Below are 16,391 nucleotides of genomic sequence, written 5' to 3' on the forward strand. Positions count from 1 at the left end.
CCTCATAGTTATTATCCCCCCCCCTCCCCCCCAAGTCAAATTTGGATTGTGTTTAGAAAAGCGAGAGGGAGAGGGACCAACCACGGAGCACCCCCGGTCCCTGCCTTTGACGCGCGGCGCGGCACAACATTAAAACAACATGAAACAAGTGCTGGGAGCGGGCGCGGGGCGCTGCCGGCTCCTGCCCGCCGCTGCCGGCTCCTGCCCGCCGCTGCCTGCTCCTGCCGGCAGGGCCGTGACGTCACCCCGCTCCTCGCCCACCGATGAGCGCTAAAGACCTATAGAGCAGAAAATAATACAACAAGCAAGCTCCGTATCTTGCAAGCCCTACGTGATTTTCCCCCCCTCTTCGAAAAAAAGCCCCTTTGCACTTAAACTCTCTATACATGTGGGGTGGCTTTTTAAACTCTCTCTATACAAACATATTTATTAAGAGCGATGGGAAGTGGGGGGTAGCCTATTTTTTTAATCCAGGCACCAAACCCCCCCTGCCTCAGATGTCTGGCTGCTTTTCTTAAGTGCAATCATCTATAATTGAGGGGGGGGGGGAAGCCATACGTGGAAATGTGTGTGTGAGAAGGTGCATCTTGAAGCAGGGTTTAGTCACAATCGATCTTGGGGGGAAAATATTGCCTATGGTCCAAAAATAAGGAGCAACTATGTCCTTCTCTCAGTTCGGATACCCCTACAGCACCACTTCACAGGTAAGGCGAGTGAGCAGCACTCACTTTTGTTCAGATTCTGCTGCTGCTGTCCAGATGTCTTGTTCCCCCTCCCTTTTTTTCTTCCCTTTCCCTTACTTAGAGTCTTTTTTTAAAAGGGCACATCTGGAGCCTTTTTTTAAAAAATGTGCGTGTGTGTTTATGTCTCGTTTGTGTTGTGTTAGGCTTAAACAAATAACTCTCAGCGTGCACAGCAAAGGCGTTTAGGAAACCGGTAATTCCTCCTCCTCCCCCACCCCCCTCTCCCCCCCGTTCAGTTTTAAGTGCAACAAACAAATAAATACATAAAACCCGGCTGCGACCGACGCCCGCGACCGCGGAGGGGCCCCGCGGAGCGGCGGCGGCGGGTGTGCGGGCAGGGGGGACAGTCGCCCGGGGGCTCGGGATTTCGCGAGCCTTCCTGCGGAACCGGGCTGTGCCGTTTTCCTCCACCCTTCCTCCCCGGTCGGTCCTTCTCCTGTGTTTTATTAGGATCTGTCGGGAGGTTTGTTACTCCCCGTACGATTTCCGAAGGACACCCCACACCCATACCAAGGCACTCTAGATTAACTAAGTCGTCGCTATACCGTACCTCGAGTCACGATTTATTTGGGTAGAATTATTTATACACCGTAATCACTGCAAGATGTGCCTCCCTTACTCGGGAAGTTAGCCGTCCCCTTGAACTTATTGAAATCAAATGCATTCGATTGCGCTAGCTGACATATTTACTGCTTTGTCTATTGTTAAATTAACTGTAATCGCAACTTCTTGCCTTTAAATCAATGCAAAGGGACCGAGCGGGGGCGGGGAGGAAGGAGCCGTGCAGATCTTTTGCCGTTTTCGAGAGCAATTATTTCCTCCAAGTTTTGCCTGCCTGATTAATCGTGCCCACTTCCCAAGGGCTCCAGCTTCCCATTCCGTTTATTTCCCGGACTCTATAATTAGTCGCCTCAGCCCGGGTTTCCTATCCCACTCCTCACCCCCCACCCCCCGCACACACACAGATGCGCACACGCTCAATTCCTCCCCGATGGAGCTCCCTCGACAGTCACTCGGCTCCGTCCCCGCTCTCTCCTCTCCTCTCCGCAGTTCTTCGTCCCCGCCAGCCCCAGCACGACCTGCTGCGAGGCCGCCCCCCGTTCCGTGCCGGATGCCTCCTCGGCGCCGGCCGCCGCCTCCCTCTGCTGCGCCCCGTACGAGAGCCGGCTGCTGCCGCCCGGCCGCCCCGAGCTCAATGCGGCCCTGGGCATGTACGGCGCCCCGTACGCCGCCGGCCAGGGCTACGGCAACTACCTGCCCTACGGCGCCGAGCCCGCCGCGCTCTACACGGCGCTGGTGAGTGCCCGCCCGGGCAACGCGCCGGGGACGGGGGCGACCGTGGTGCCGGTGCAACAGGCGGCCGAGTCGGTGGTGCGCAACCCGTGTCGGGGCGGGGGGACGCCGGGGGACGCGGAACCGGCGCCGTCCCGTCGCGGGGGAGCGATGGGAACCGGGGAGGCGGGGGGGCACTGGGGGTTCCCCTCCTGCTCGACGCCAACCGCTGCCGCTTCCCTCGCAGAACCCCCAGTATGAAATCAAGGACGGCGCCGGCACGCTGCACTCGGGAATCGCGCAGCCCGCTGCCTACTACTCCTACGACCACTCCTTGGGGCAGTACCAGTACGAGAGGTAAAACCCCTCCGACGGGCGCTCGGCACCGTTAGCGTCCCCCGGCGCGGCGGCGGCGCACACCGGCGGCGGGGGCGGGGGGGCTCCGACCTGGCAAGCGTGGTGCGGAAGAAACGAGGCGCCCCGGGAGCATCAGTCAGCCAAAATCAAAGTTCGGCGGAGATGGCGGGCGGGCCGGGGCAGGCAGAGGGGTAGGGCAGGGCCTGCGGCTGGGCCGGGCCGGGCCGGGCCAGGGGGCTCCCGGCGCGCCGCCCCCTCCCTCCGACCCCTCTCCCGGCAGGTACGGGACGGTGGATTTCAGCGGTTCGGCCAGACGCAAAAACGCAACGCGAGAGACGACGAGCACCCTCAAGACCTGGTTGTACGAGCACCGCAAAAACCCCTACCCCACCAAAGGAGAGAAGATCATGCTGGCCATCATCACCAAAATGACCCTGACGCAAGTGTCCACTTGGTTTGCTAACGCCAGACGGAGGCTCAAGAAAGAAAACAAAATGACCTGGTCTCCCAAGAACAAAGCGGGGGAAGAGAGGAAAGAAGAAGCCCCGCGGGATGAGGAGGAATACGGCGCGGAGGGTGAAGGCAGAGGTAGGCGGGAAAGGCGGGACGGGCGCCTCGAAGTCGCTGGAGCTGGCGGCCGAGCGCGGCCCCCCCAGCCGCCCTGACGCCGCCCGCCTCGCTCTGTGCCCAAGCAGAGCAGAAGAGCTGCAAGGAGGACAAGGAGTTGCGGTTCAGCGACCTGGACGACCTGGAGGAAGAGGAGGAGGAAGATGAGGAGGAGGAGGCGGAGGCGGGGAAGCCGGAGAAGGGCCGGGCCAGCTCCCTGCAGGAAGCCCCCAGCCTCGACGCGGCGGTGCCCGAGGCTCCGAGGAGCGACTGCAGCCTGCACGGCCCCTTCCGCGCCTTTCCCTGCGCCAAGGCCCCCGTCGCAGACTTGTCCCCCGACGCCCTGCGCGGCCCGCTGCCGCCCTACGCGCCCGCGGAGAAGCCGCGCATCTGGTCGCTGGCGCGCACGGCCGGGGCCGGCGCGGCGCGGAAGGGCAGCCCCGAGGGGGGCTGCGGGGCGGCGGGGGAGCTGCCCCTGCCCGCCAAGGCCTTCCGGAGCTCCGCTTTCAACCTGCAGCCGCTCCCGCGGAGCTGCGCGTCCCACCGCGGCCTGGGGGAGCCGTGCCAGTACGCGGCGGCGGGCGAAGGTACCCGCGGCGGTGGGGCCGCGGGGACGGGGTTGGGCCGCGGGCCGGGACACGGGGCGCGGCGTGAGCTCGCCTTCGCGCTGACCCCGTCGCGGCCGCGGCGTTAAGCCGGGCCCAGGTGTCAGGCGGGCTGCGGCCGCCGTCGTGCCGTCCCCTGCCCCTCCCCCCCCCGTTCCGGCGGTGCGGCCGCCGAGGCTTCCCCGGTCGAGGCGAGTGGGCAGGGGAGGGCGGAGGGGCCCGGCCGGGCCGACCGCGAGCAGGTTGTGTCTGTGCAGGCTTCGGGCGGGGCGCCAAGGGCGGCCCGGGAGGCGCCGAGCTGGGCGGGACCTGCCTGGACAGGCTGCGGACGGCGTTCCGGCCGGTGCTGCGGAGGTGAGGTAGGTGACGTGCCGGCTGCTGGGGCCGGCCTCGCAGGGAGCGGGAGCGCCCGGGACGCGGGAGCGGCGGCGGGACGGAGCGCTGCTCCGCTCCTGGACACACACACCCCCCCCCCGACCCCCCTGGGCGCAGCCCTGGGGAGAGCCGTCGGGGCCCGGCAGGCACCGGAGCCCACCCGGGAAACCTTCATCACTGCTTCTCCCTCCCGCAGGGCCGCCCGACCCTTCCTGAGCGCTGGCGAGGGGACTCTGGCTGCTGCGAGGCTCTCTCGGCTCGAAACAACGAAGGAAAGCTCTCTCCTATCCGGGCTGAGCTCCCGGCCCCACAGGCAGGGCCCGCGGCTCTGCCCGTCTGCCCTCGCTGGGACGCGTCCTGCCGCCCCGCCGCACAACGTGCTGCTCACGTGGGGCCAGGGCGCGCAAGCGGAGCGGCCAGGTGTCCAACACCCCTCCCAACGGCTCTGCCGAAAAAAGAAAAAAATATCTTTTCTCTTTTCCCCCCACGTCATGGTTTGTTTTTCCTTTTCCTCCCAAACCCGCTTCCTTCCCACTGCATCCTGCTCTGCCAAGGTCTGTTCGTTCACAGTTGCTCCATGCCGTCTGGAGGAGGAGGAGCAGCACAGGTTACACCAGGCTGTTTATTTCCCATCGCTGTACATAGATACTGCCAAAAGTATTTTTCAGAGTCTCTAATTAACACGGATGAGCTGAAGGCCGTGAAGCTGTCCTGTGACCCCCGCATCTCTTCAGCCAGGCCCGGCGCAGCAGCCCCCGGCCTGGGCACCTGGGGCATGGCCAGGGCACCCCCAGGCAGCACATGAAGTAGGACGTTATTAGTGGGTCACCTCCGTCCGTCAGTGAAAAGAGCAGTGCTACACTTTACAGGACAGATGAGAAAGGGAAACCATATCTCTGCATTATTTCTGTTTAATTAAAAGTGTCATCAAACACTTTGTGTTCAGACTAATAAACCAAGCAGGGATGAGGAAAGAATGTTTCTTTGTTCCCGTCTCTAGAAGCAGTGGCAATAATTTAAATTAATAACTGTGGTAATTAAGAGATCATCTATAGATCAACCCAATACCTGCTATTTCCAGGTTCACTGAGGTCAACATTTACATTAAGTCATTTGTGGTCAATAGTGTCCAATGAATTCTGCCTTAATAAATCAGGGAAATCAATCTTGAATATCGAGTAGACTTCTATATGTTTACCAAAGACTACTAAGGCAAGTGGGGCTGCAGCAATGGGAGTCCTCTGGGTTTGTGACCAGAGAAGCAGCTCACAGGGGAAAGGAGAAACTGCAGGTCAACGCGGGGAGGGGTGGCGGGGGCTGTCCCCGCCTTAGGCCCTGCTTCCAGCCCTGGCCCACCCGGGCTGCGGGGGCACCTAGCAAAGGCAGCAAACTTTGTCAGGCTTTGCGGGGCCCGGGAGAAAAAGGGCGTGGAATAAGCGTATACGAGGAGCAGCCTGTAACGGGGAGGGTCTGCCCGGCAGCGGGGCCGGGGTCCCACCGCAGATGTGCGGGAGCAGGGGTGCCCCACTGCGGAGCAGTCCTGGGTCAGCAGTGGTGCAGAAGCCGCAGTCTGCTGCAGTGACCCACAGTTTAGAGTAGGGGAAATTAAGCTGCGAAAAGATAAACAGTATTTCAAGTCGGATTTGAAGGATTAGGGCTTGTAGTAAAGAGTATTAAGCCCTTTCCAAGGGTTCTTGCAAGGAGACTTTTCCGCCCTTCCTCTCCCACCGAGGAATCGGGTATTTTCTGCCCTGGGAACAAAGCGCAGGTTCCCGACGCGTGTCTGCCGCGGCCGGGCCCCGCTCCCCGCCGTGTCCCGCTCCCCCCAGGGGAGCGGCTCGGCTCCCCCCGGCGCCGTTCGGCCGGCGGCTTTGGAAGAGGCTCGACGGGGACGCAGCGGCCTCCCGGGCTGCCCACGGGGGACGAGACCGGCACGGCCCCCGAGCCCCCCGAGCTGCCGGCTCTGCCCCGCGCACGGGCGGTTAATTCGGCGGGTGCGGGCTTTGGGGTCTTTTTAAGGCGAGCACGAAGGTAACCTCCAGGGAGTCTTAAGACTTTATTTATTTATTTATTTATTACTTTTACTCCCCTTTTATTAAAGGTCAAGCGACCGAGATGCAGATTATCCCACCCGCCCAGGACTCCCCTGCAATCTGTCACGCCAGCGAGATATGTATCGCAAATCTCTCAAAATACAATCTCCGGGAATCATATTCCGAATACTGTTTTGATTAAAAACCAGAGCAGGGATTGACGGAGAACTAATACCGGGAGCGGAGCTTGCAGCGCCCAGGCACAGCACTAAGACGATGGGCTCCTCGGGTGCCCGAGGAACAAATTCGGCGCCTCCAATGCCCTAACGCACCGACTTCAGCGGTCTTCTGGCTGGGCTTCGCTACGAGCTGGGCTTTTTAACGCCGCCGAGCTCTGGGAAGCCAGCTCGGGTTGTCCGCCGGCGCGGGGCCAGCCCGGCTTTGAGGCCACAGTTTGATGGGAGCCGGGAGCCTGCTCCTCCGGGGCGGTTCGGGGAGACCCCGGCCGCTGCGGGCCCCCCCCGAGCCCCCGGCCCGGCACCGTCGCTCTCAGCTCGCCGGGCTGAGGCACAAGCCAGGGGCGCAGGGTGCGGATCCCGCTCCCCCCGGGGCGGCGGGGGCGGTGGAGCTCGGCACCCCGCCAGCCACCCCCCTTCTTTCCGAAGGGCCGAGTGTCTCCCCTCCCTCCGCCTGCCGGGACGCGCCTGGCACAGGCTGCGCTCCCCCCCCCCCGCGCAGCCCCCCGTCGCCCCCCAATTAGCGGGCGGGGGCGGCTGATGGACGCGACCCCCGCTGGGGTGGGAAGTTACTAAAACAAAGTTTGCGGGTTAATGGCCCCGAGCGGGGTCGGCGGGGCCGCCGCCCCACCCCCCCGCTCGCTAATGAAGTTTTGTCAGAGACAATTAGGGGCTCGGCGGGGGCAGGAGGCCGCGATGAAAAGGCGGCTTTGTGCTGCCGAGACGGCGCGGCTCCCCCGGCCTTTCCTCCGCCCCCGCGGTGAACCCCGCGCCCGGCCCCGCTCCCCGCGGGGGCACCGGCCGGCCCCCAGGTAGAGGCAGGGACGGCCTGGGGCCGGCAATAAGCCCCTCGGTGCCAACCGACCTGATTTACGGAGGAGCGAAGCATCCCCATCCCGCCTCTCAGGGCCCGCAGGCTTTCGGGCGAGGGGTCTCTGCCCCCCCCTCCCCCTAGACGGGCTGCTGCAGCGGGTTCCTGCCCTAGCCTTGTTGCATTCGGTGAATGCGAGAATTCGTCTGAAAACGGACCACCGAGCTGGGAAAATCTGTTTAAATATACACCGGAGAGACATGAAACGGTGGTCTCTGGCTGTGGCTGCCTTCAGCTGCAGCTGGGCGGAGAGAAGGTGTGGAAGAGCTGGACAATAACCACCTTTCACCACCTTCCCCACGCTTCCAGCACCGGTGCTGTCCTCCCATCTCTGGTCCTCGGTCACCTGCTCCCAGCACTTCACCTCCCTCCCATCCCCAGCCAACGCAGCCGGCATAAAACACGGTGGTTCTGCTGGAGAGTGAGGGGAACACTCCTGGAGCCCTGAGAAGGTATGGGGAACACAAGGAACCACCCAGACCGGCGCTTCCCAGCCTGAAGCACAGCCCTCCTGTCAGGAACACAGGAAAGAGGAGACTGTTTTATTCCCGCACCAGCACATGAGGAGCGTGGCTGCGACACTGAAATGGTCTGGGACCCCTCACCCCTAGCTGGCTGGTACTCTACCGTCCCCTCAAACAGATGTCCTGTCCCCCTACAAGTTTCCCATCCCACATGAAAGGGGTGATTTTTACTGGCCTTGCAGCAGCAAAAGCCTTGGAGATCACTCTTCAAAGGTGGCTAGAGCCAAAATTTTGGCATTATGTGGTTGTTGATGTTAGGAAGCAATGGATTGGAGCAATTAGTTCAAAATTATCCCAAAAGCTGCACAAGCAGCTCTCCAGGCCAGGTGTCATTTCAGGATCAAAACATCCGTTAAGGGAAAATAATTTTTTCCATTGTATTGCTCTTTTTTTTTCTTTACCTGCTGTTCATCTGAAAATAAATTACAGGCCTGAACAGGTGGATAACATTCTGGAATGATTTAATGATTTATTTAATCTGGATTCTCTTTCAATCTACTTAGCAGGATGAATACTTTTTTTTTGGTTTGGTTTTTTTTTTTTTTTAGCCTGAATCCAAAAGCTGGGCTTTTCATCTAAAGAGAAAATACCCTAATACACTGCTCTGCTGCTGTCAAGGTGTACTCCCCACCGCCGTTAGTAACCCGGTGATAATGTGTGCCTACTAAAGGGCCTGAGGGGAAAACCTCAAGAAAACCAAGCAGAAGATTTTCATTATCTTTTCTTCCTTGTGCTTTAGATGTTATCTGCCTTTCCTGGGACAGTGTCTGGGTAATAAAATAACTGCTTGTAGCATTCAATCACTGCTCCCTAACTCTTAATATGGGTAGGTTTAAGAACGAAGGCAACTGCTGTCTGGATTACCCTCTCGTCAGGACAGATTTGTGTACTGCTGATGGGGAGAGCAAATGGGGCAGAGGAGCCAGAACTGATACACGAGACACTTTGCCGCAGACACCTATGGATCTGCTGTCCCAGAATGAGGCCAGGGGCAATTCCTTCACACACATTCACCCAAGGCTGGCACCCTATTCCTCCATGAGGAGACCCTAACTTCCCTTCTTGAGTAGACGTGATTTTGCTAAAGAGGGATTAGCAAAATCATTGTCCACTTACTCAGATGTGAATTTCTGATGTTTGGTTTCAGCCAGAATAAGATATTTTACGGGAAAGATACTATCAGGACCTGTAACATGCTGAAATTCACGGGATACCTCCCCAGATGGCTGGGTTCAGTGCCCTGTCCCATCGGAGCAGTAACACAGATGTGCAGAGTGTGACAGGAGCAGACAAAATGCTTCTAGACACAGGGGAAGGTTATAGCATACAGGAGGGGCTGTAGTTACTACTGCCAGGATGTTTCCCACTCATGTGCCTGTCGACTTTAGGTAAATGGACTAAATTAAGGTAAACAGGTCTTAAACTTGCTTTAAATCCGTCAGACTCAGTATGTACACCAGCAAAACCATACTTTTTTGGGGGGGGTGTGTGTGGTTGTTTGTTTTTGTTTTGGTGTTTTGCAGCACAGCTCTAAGTGTGAGTTCGCTACTAGGCATGTCCTGAGTTCATGCCACGGCACCAGCTCATTCATGGAGAGGCATATTTGGAAGAGTTTCTGCACTACCAGACAAGATCGCCGCATTAGTGAACCTGCCAGCCCACCCAAGACTGCCTGGGGTGGCAGAGAACGGACTTGGTGCAATTACCTGTCAGCCCTCCTGGTGAAGGGCAGGTGCTTTTGGCCATGCGGGCCCTTCAAAAAAACAGCCCACAAGAACTGGCATACGGAGTAAATGTGAAACACGTGAAAGCTAAGTCCAGTTTTTAATAACAAATGTAACAGTAGAGGTGCTTCCACCCAACTAGGATGACTCATTCAAGGGGATTCACTTCAGAATTTTAAATACACAGGTCATCGATGTACAACATCTAAAAGATTCCCTCCACAGCCATCTGCTTAATGGAACATCTTAAATTTACTGAACAGCTAAGACACAAACAGCAACTGGAGCTCCCTGTTGCCACAACTGATACCACTGCTGCTTGCTACACGTGACAGAAAAATCCAGCATCCACATCACCACGCTCAGATTTTCTCTACACAAACCAGGTGAGGCGCAGTGGTAACCAAGGTGCTCAAGGAACTGGACAGTGAGGAACTCTGAGTCAGCAGCCTGCCAGGGATTCATGCTTCCCAGTTAAATCTTGTTTATCTGACCATGTGCTTCCCGGCTCTGCAGCCACTGGCTGCGATTTATCCTGGGACAACCTGGTCACCATGCTTAGCCAGTATGAGAACTGATGCTCCACGTACTGCAGGAGGGTAACTCGCTGCTAGCAGCGCCTTCCTGCCGATGCTGTCTTGCAGCGTTCACAGTAGCAGGCCTTTCCTGGAGCTCTGTACTGCGTGTGGAGCATGAGTCTCCCTGATGGTGCAGCTGCAGAACAGCTCCCCAGAGTGAAAAGTGGGTCATTCGTTACACCCGTAGGACAACATGACAAACAAAGCTCTTTTGAGAAGTGTCACTGGCCACACAGATCATGGAGAATCTGCTGCAGCATTGTACCAGCAGCAAACGAGTCTGCTATCCCATGATTCAAAGCCAGCAGTGACCCCACTAGACCTGCTGTTTATGAACAGAGAAGGCCTAGTGGGTGATGTGGTGGTTGGAGGCTGTCTTGGGCTCAGTGACCATGACATGACAGAGTTCTTGATTCTTGGAGAAGTAAGGAAGGGGGTCAGCAAAACCGCTACCCTGAACTTCAGAAGGGCAGGCTTTGGATTGTTAAGGAGTCTGGTTAACAGAGTCCCTTGGGAGGCAGTCCTGAAGGGCAAAGGAGTCCAGGAAGGCTGGGTGTTATTAAAGAAGGAAGTCTCAAAGGCGCAGGAGCAGGCTGTCCCCGTGTGCCGTAAGTCAAGCAGGCGGGGGAGAAGACCGGCTTGGCTGAATAAGGAGCTTTGGCTGGAACTCAAGAAAAAAAAGCAGAGTTTACCGCCTTTGGAAGAAGGGGCAGGTGACTCAGGAGGACTACAAGGATGTTGTCAGGTTATGCAGGGAAAAGATTAGGAAGGCGAAGGCCCAGCTGGAGCATAAACTGGCCGCCACCGTTAAAGATAACAAAAAATGTTTTTATAAATACATCAGTGACAAAAGGAGGGTCAGGAAGAACCTCCCTCCTTTGTGGGATGTGGAAGGTAACCTTGCTGCGAAAGATGAGGAGAAGGCTGAGGTACTTAACGCTTTCTTTGCCTCAGTCTTTAATAGTCAGACTGCTCATCCTCAGGGTTGTCAGGCCCCTGGGCTGGGAAATGGAGCTAGTATGCAGAATGAAGTCCCAGTTGTTGAAGAGGTGGCAGTCACCGACCTGCTCCTTCACCTCGATGTTCACAAGTCCATGGGGCCGGATGGGATCCACCCGAGGATACTGAGGGAGCTGGCAGAGGAGCTCGCCAAGGCACTCTGCATCATTTATCAGCAGTCGTGGTCAACTGGGGAGGTCCCAGACGACCGGAAGCTAGCGAATGTGACGCCCCTCTACAAGAAGGGTCGGAAGGAGGATCTGGGGAACTACAGGCCTGTCAGCCTGACCTCGGTGCCGGGAAAGGTCATGGAGCAGATCATCTTGAATGCCATTATGCAGCACATGCGGGACAACCAGGGGATCGGGCTCAGCCAGCATGGGCTTATGAAAGGGAGGTCCTGCCTCGTTAACCTGGTCTCCTTCTATGATAAGGTGACCCGCCTAGTGGATGAGGGGAAGGCTGTGGACGTTGTCTACTTGGACTTCAGTAAGGCCTTTGACACTGCCTCCCACAGCATTCTCCTGGAGAAGCCAGCTGCTCACGGCTTGGACAAGTGCACTCTGCGCTGGGTTAACAACTGGCTGGACGGCCAAGCCCAGAGAGTGGTGGTGAATGGAGTCAAATCTGGTTGGTGGCCAGTCACGAGTGGTGTTCCCCTGGGCTCAGTGTTGGGGCCAGTCCTGTTCAGTATCTTCACTGGTGATCTGGATGAGGGGATTGAGTGCACCCTCAGTAAGTTTGCAGATGACACCAAGCTGGGTGGAAGTGTTGATCTGCTGGAGGGCAGGAAGGCCCTACAGAGGGACCTGGACAGGCTGGATCATTGGGCCAGAGCCAACGGTATGAGATTCAACAAGGCCAAGTGCCGGGTCCTGCACTTGGGTCACAACAACCCCATGCAACGCTACAGGCTTGGGGAGGAGTGGCTGGAGAGCTGCCTGGAGGAAAAGGACCTGGGGGTGCCAGTTGACAGCCGACTGAACATGAGCCAGCAGTGTGCTCAGGTGGCCAAGAAGGCCACTGGCATCCTGGCTTGTATCAGGAATAGTGTGGCCAGCAGGAGCAGGGAGGTGATCGTGCCCCTGTACTCAGCACTGGTGAGGCCGCACCTCAAGTACTGTGTTCAGTTTTGGGCCCCTCACTACAAGAAGGACACCGAGGTGGTGGAGCGCATCCAAAGAAGGGCAAAGAAGCTGGTGAAGGGTCTAGAGAGCAAGTCTTATGAGGAGCAGCTGAAGGAGCTGGGCTTGTTTAGTCTGGAGAAGAAGAGGCTGAGGGGAGACCTTATCGCGCTCTCCAACTACCTGAAAGGAGGTTGTAGCGAGGCGGGGGTCGGTCTCTTCTCCCTAGTAAGAAGCGATAGGACGAGAGGAAATGGCCTCAAGCTGCGCCAGGGAATGTTTAGGTTGGATATTAGGAAACACTTCTTCACCAAAAGGGTTGTCAAATATTGGCACAGGCTGCCCAGGGAGGTGGTTGAGTCTCCATCCCTGGAGGTATTTAAAACAGGGTCGATGTAGTGCTTGAGGATATGGTTTAGTGGTGGTGATAGGTTAGTGGTTGGACTCAATGATCTTAAGGGTCTTTTCCAACCTTAAGGATTCTATGATTCTATGATTCTAAGGCAGGACAGCTGATTTTCCCTTGAGTAGGAAGTACCCAAGAGAAACAGAAGCAGAAATAACTGCTCCTGTGAGATGTGATATCAACCCTGGCTGGGTACCACAGCCTGAATGCTTCCTAACCAACCCCCGGGACCCTGCTGTTCTTAGGGCACTGCTTTATACTCATGAGATCTCTCCTTTGCATGTACGTGAAGATAATTCTGAAATGGCCCAAAGCCACTCAGGGAGTGAGAAGATGAATGAAGGAGTCTCCGTGAATCACTGCAGAATGAAGAAAAGGCCCGAAACATGAACAGCCCATACTGCTAAGAAATGAAGTGTTGAAATTATCCCAGAGCGGCATCAGTTTTGCTGTTTAGCCACCTGCTTGGCATTTGTTTGCCTGTTCCTTCCCAAAAAGAGGTGACAAGCACTGCAGAGTAACCCCACTGTCAGAGGGAAAGGTGGTACCACTGGCTCATATATTCTCAGCTCTTTTACACTACCATTACTACTTTGACTTCAGCAACTTCAGTGTCAGCAAAGTGTTTCTGTGATGTTACCATTTAAAAGAAGAAAAGGGGTACAGCAAGCACGTTGTGTATGTCACATCAGCAGGCTCCTATTAAGCAGGGGTTTTTGCACCGACATACCATAACCTCTCTGACTATACGATGTGAAACAGTGGCACATTGCAGCACACATGTCATGAGGAGCATGTAAAACCAAGGCTGTGAAAATTTCTCTGCTAATTTGCCTATAAAAACAAGCACCAGGATGACTGAAAGCAGGTTTCTCATCTGCAGGGTCAGTCCCCTCTGCTCCCTTCACTGCTGCTGCTTCCTCTGAGGCCACAGCAAGCACGCCCCTCACTCACCCAGAGTCCCCCTGGCAGCACAGGACAGGAGCCCCAGCAAAGGGACGTTGTTGTTGCAGACAGAGATTGCCTCCTCCTTGAACTACCTGAGCTCATTCTTCCAAGAGCTACGCAAACAGTGGCATCCCACTGACCTCTCCACAAAGGCCTGTCAGCTCAAGAGCTCAGCAGCATTTACCAGTGCTGAACATCCAGAATGTGATTTTTAAACTTTAGCTGACATTGCACAGAGGTGCAGAAAGCCAGAGACTTACAAAAACATAGTGCAGTTAAGGAATGATAGCAAACAATGGTAGGCAAAAATTAACACAGACCAGGAGAAAGTAGTGTCTGTAAAGAGAAATTTCTTAAAACACGTGTCAAATTACTGATTCTTTAATCAGATATTCACATGCTAAATATTTCTGTGAACCTTCAGCATTCAGAGTAATGTAGATAATGCAGCAGTAGCTGCCTTAGTGGAGGGAAAGGAAGTTTCTGCAGGCAAGATTTCCAATTTCCAATTTCTCACCGCTTGTCAGAGCAGAGCTCATACACCTTCTGCTTCCTTTTCATTGTACCCTCAGTGAGTGCATCTCAGTGGAGACACTGTATTGAGGGCCACATCTGCCTATCAAGGATTACAACTTACCTGTAGAAAAATCAATTGCCAGTAAAACTCTTCAAGTATCCTCCGGAATTCAGAAACGTAACATATATTACTCTTCTCTCTGAGCTTTCCCATAAAATATTGGCTTACTCAGTATTCTGTGGCAGGAAATTAATAAAACTTGTCCTAGTTCCTCTCAATTACAGCAATAATATAACCTCATTTTTCTTCACACACATTTAAAACTCAGGCTACAAATATAATACACGGTATTCCGTAAATGAAGCAGATGTAATTACAGTGTGGGAGTGTAGTCTCAGGGACAATTGTACTTAGAGCACAACTCCAAAAGCTAATAGCAGATGGTCTCTAGGTCACTTTTCACCCCAAGTCCTGAGGCTAACCAAGGGCTACACCCCCTGCAGCTCCCCTCAGCATGGCATTAAGATTGGTTTTACTTGCAAAGGCTCACAAATACCATTTTAAGGGATGAGGAGATCCTGACAGAGCAATGACCCAGTGATCCCCACTTCTCTGTAGAACTACCCGCTCTCTTTGTACAGAGATGCCCAAGCCTCAGCCTGAAGGCTCTCTGGAGCACAATGCAGTGCTTGCCGCTCACTGCTCCCTTCACTGCTAACTGTCAGGTCAGGCTGATACAGCCGATAAATCAAGCCTGTAAGACCGATTACAAAATTAGCACCACTTGAATTATTAGTTATGAAACCTCAGTGCATGATAGTTTTATGTAGTATAATTTTCTAAGCTTCACTGACACACGGTGCTCTTCCCTACTGGGAAAACCATGATGAAGTCTAGTGGGTTTTTGCTTGACTACTGTATAGATGTCACCAGAGTTTCATTGCATAGACCTAAATTTCAGGTCTGTGTTTTTGCTTATGGCAGCCCAAACAGCCTGGTCATGAGTGCAGCAGTCTGTGAAGGGATCTTGAACATCATCTGTCACATGGTTAGTTCCCTCAGCCTCTCCCCAGAGAAAACTCTATGCACACTATTTGTTTTCAGAACATGCTTTTGTTCTCCAGAATAAAACTTTTGGCCTGATTTCTTATGGAAACAAAGCTGCTATAATCACTGTGGGAGAACACAAACATCTGCCTGCCATGGCATAATTTCTTAAACTGACTGGCATATCTCAGCCAATCCTTAGCGTAAGGATGTGTGTGCTCTGCCCTCCTTCTCAAGTAAATGGAGAAGAGAGTTTCTCCCATCGACAACCAGAACAGCTTCAGAGCTGTCTTCCTCTCTAGAGGAACACAGAACAGCTGTGCTCCCGAGTCAGGCAACACGCTGAAATGCCTGAAGTCCAGAGGGATTAATCCCGGCCTTGGGGTTGTACTCATCCCCTGCGGTCACTGGAGCTGGTTAGGAATGTTATGTTTGTTTCTTTTTTTCCCCTTCATACAATTGCTCTGACTGATCACGCAAATCATGGCAGTGATGTGCACAATTGAAAACACAACCCAAAAACATTTCTATACAAACTTGTGATGTGCAGCACCAGGGGGAAAGTATACTTCAAAGGACTAAAATGATTTTTCAACAAGAATTATTTGAGAAAGAAAGTAAGGGAAAGACAGAGGGGAGTGAGAAATGAAGTCCCCCAAAACCAGACAGTGTAATGAAATCTCTGCTAGAGCTCACTCATTTTCTTTCAGCCTTCCAGCCAGGTATACTGGCATGTCTGTAACACTCTGCTAGAGACGGTTATTAGCCCAAAGCCTGGATCACAATTTTACCCTAAATAAAGTGGAGAAAAAATCTAGATATTTTCCTCCATAAGATGTCAAGACAAGCTAGCATGAGCTGCTGAATTCCCCGCTGCAGCTCACAGCAGGTTAAATTGTGTGCTGGCAGCTCCGTGGCCAGTTGCACTCTCTAAAGCACTACAGAGAGGTCCTACTTAGTACCTTGCAAAGGATGTGGGTTGCTTGCTCTGAGGTATGGTTTCAAGAGAGTTGTTTGGGTTTGGGAGTGGTATACCTGTTTATTATATTGATAAATGACACATTTTTCCTACTTGATTTGTTGGGAACTGAGTGACCCAGCAATAAAACTGACCTGATATTGCCACTTAACTCTTATTGATGTCTTTTCTGGTTCACCTTTCATTTGCATAAATGAGAAACAGAAAGAAACCCCTATTCTTTAACAGAATCAGATGGGATTCCCCGAGGAAGGTTGATGGATGTTGCAGACACACATGTCCCCAAGTACCAGACTGGTAACGACTTTTGTCCCCGCACTACTACAGACCCCTGCTCCGTGACCCCTTGCCCTGCTAACACAGAGCTGACAGGCTGCCAGGGTTTGCTCAGGGACAGGTTTGACACTTTAATGCCTGAAGTTTGTGGGGAGGAACAAGTGAGCAAAC

The 16,391-nt window shown here is 54.6% G+C and overlaps 1 protein-coding gene across 1 annotated transcript; it reads left to right on the plus strand.

The window, feature by feature from the left end:
* Window positions 1-375: 375 nt before the first annotated feature.
* On the plus strand, window positions 376-5,130 carry IRX6 (iroquois homeobox 6). Its single transcript, XM_075101629.1, has 7 exons — window positions 376-704; window positions 1,794-2,039; window positions 2,263-2,372; window positions 2,653-2,960; window positions 3,068-3,565; window positions 3,841-3,937; window positions 4,155-5,130. Exons 1-7 carry the CDS (start codon window positions 660-662, stop codon window positions 4,633-4,635), a joined length of 1,785 nt encoding a protein of 594 aa, XP_074957730.1. The 5' UTR covers window positions 376-659; the 3' UTR covers window positions 4,636-5,130.
* The last annotated feature ends 11,261 nt before the right edge of the window (window positions 5,131-16,391 follow it).

Source organism: Phalacrocorax aristotelis, chromosome 8 (genome assembly GCF_949628215.1).
Source record: "Phalacrocorax aristotelis chromosome 8, bGulAri2.1, whole genome shotgun sequence".
In the NCBI taxonomy this organism is placed as follows: domain Eukaryota; kingdom Metazoa; phylum Chordata; class Aves; order Suliformes; family Phalacrocoracidae; genus Phalacrocorax; species Phalacrocorax aristotelis.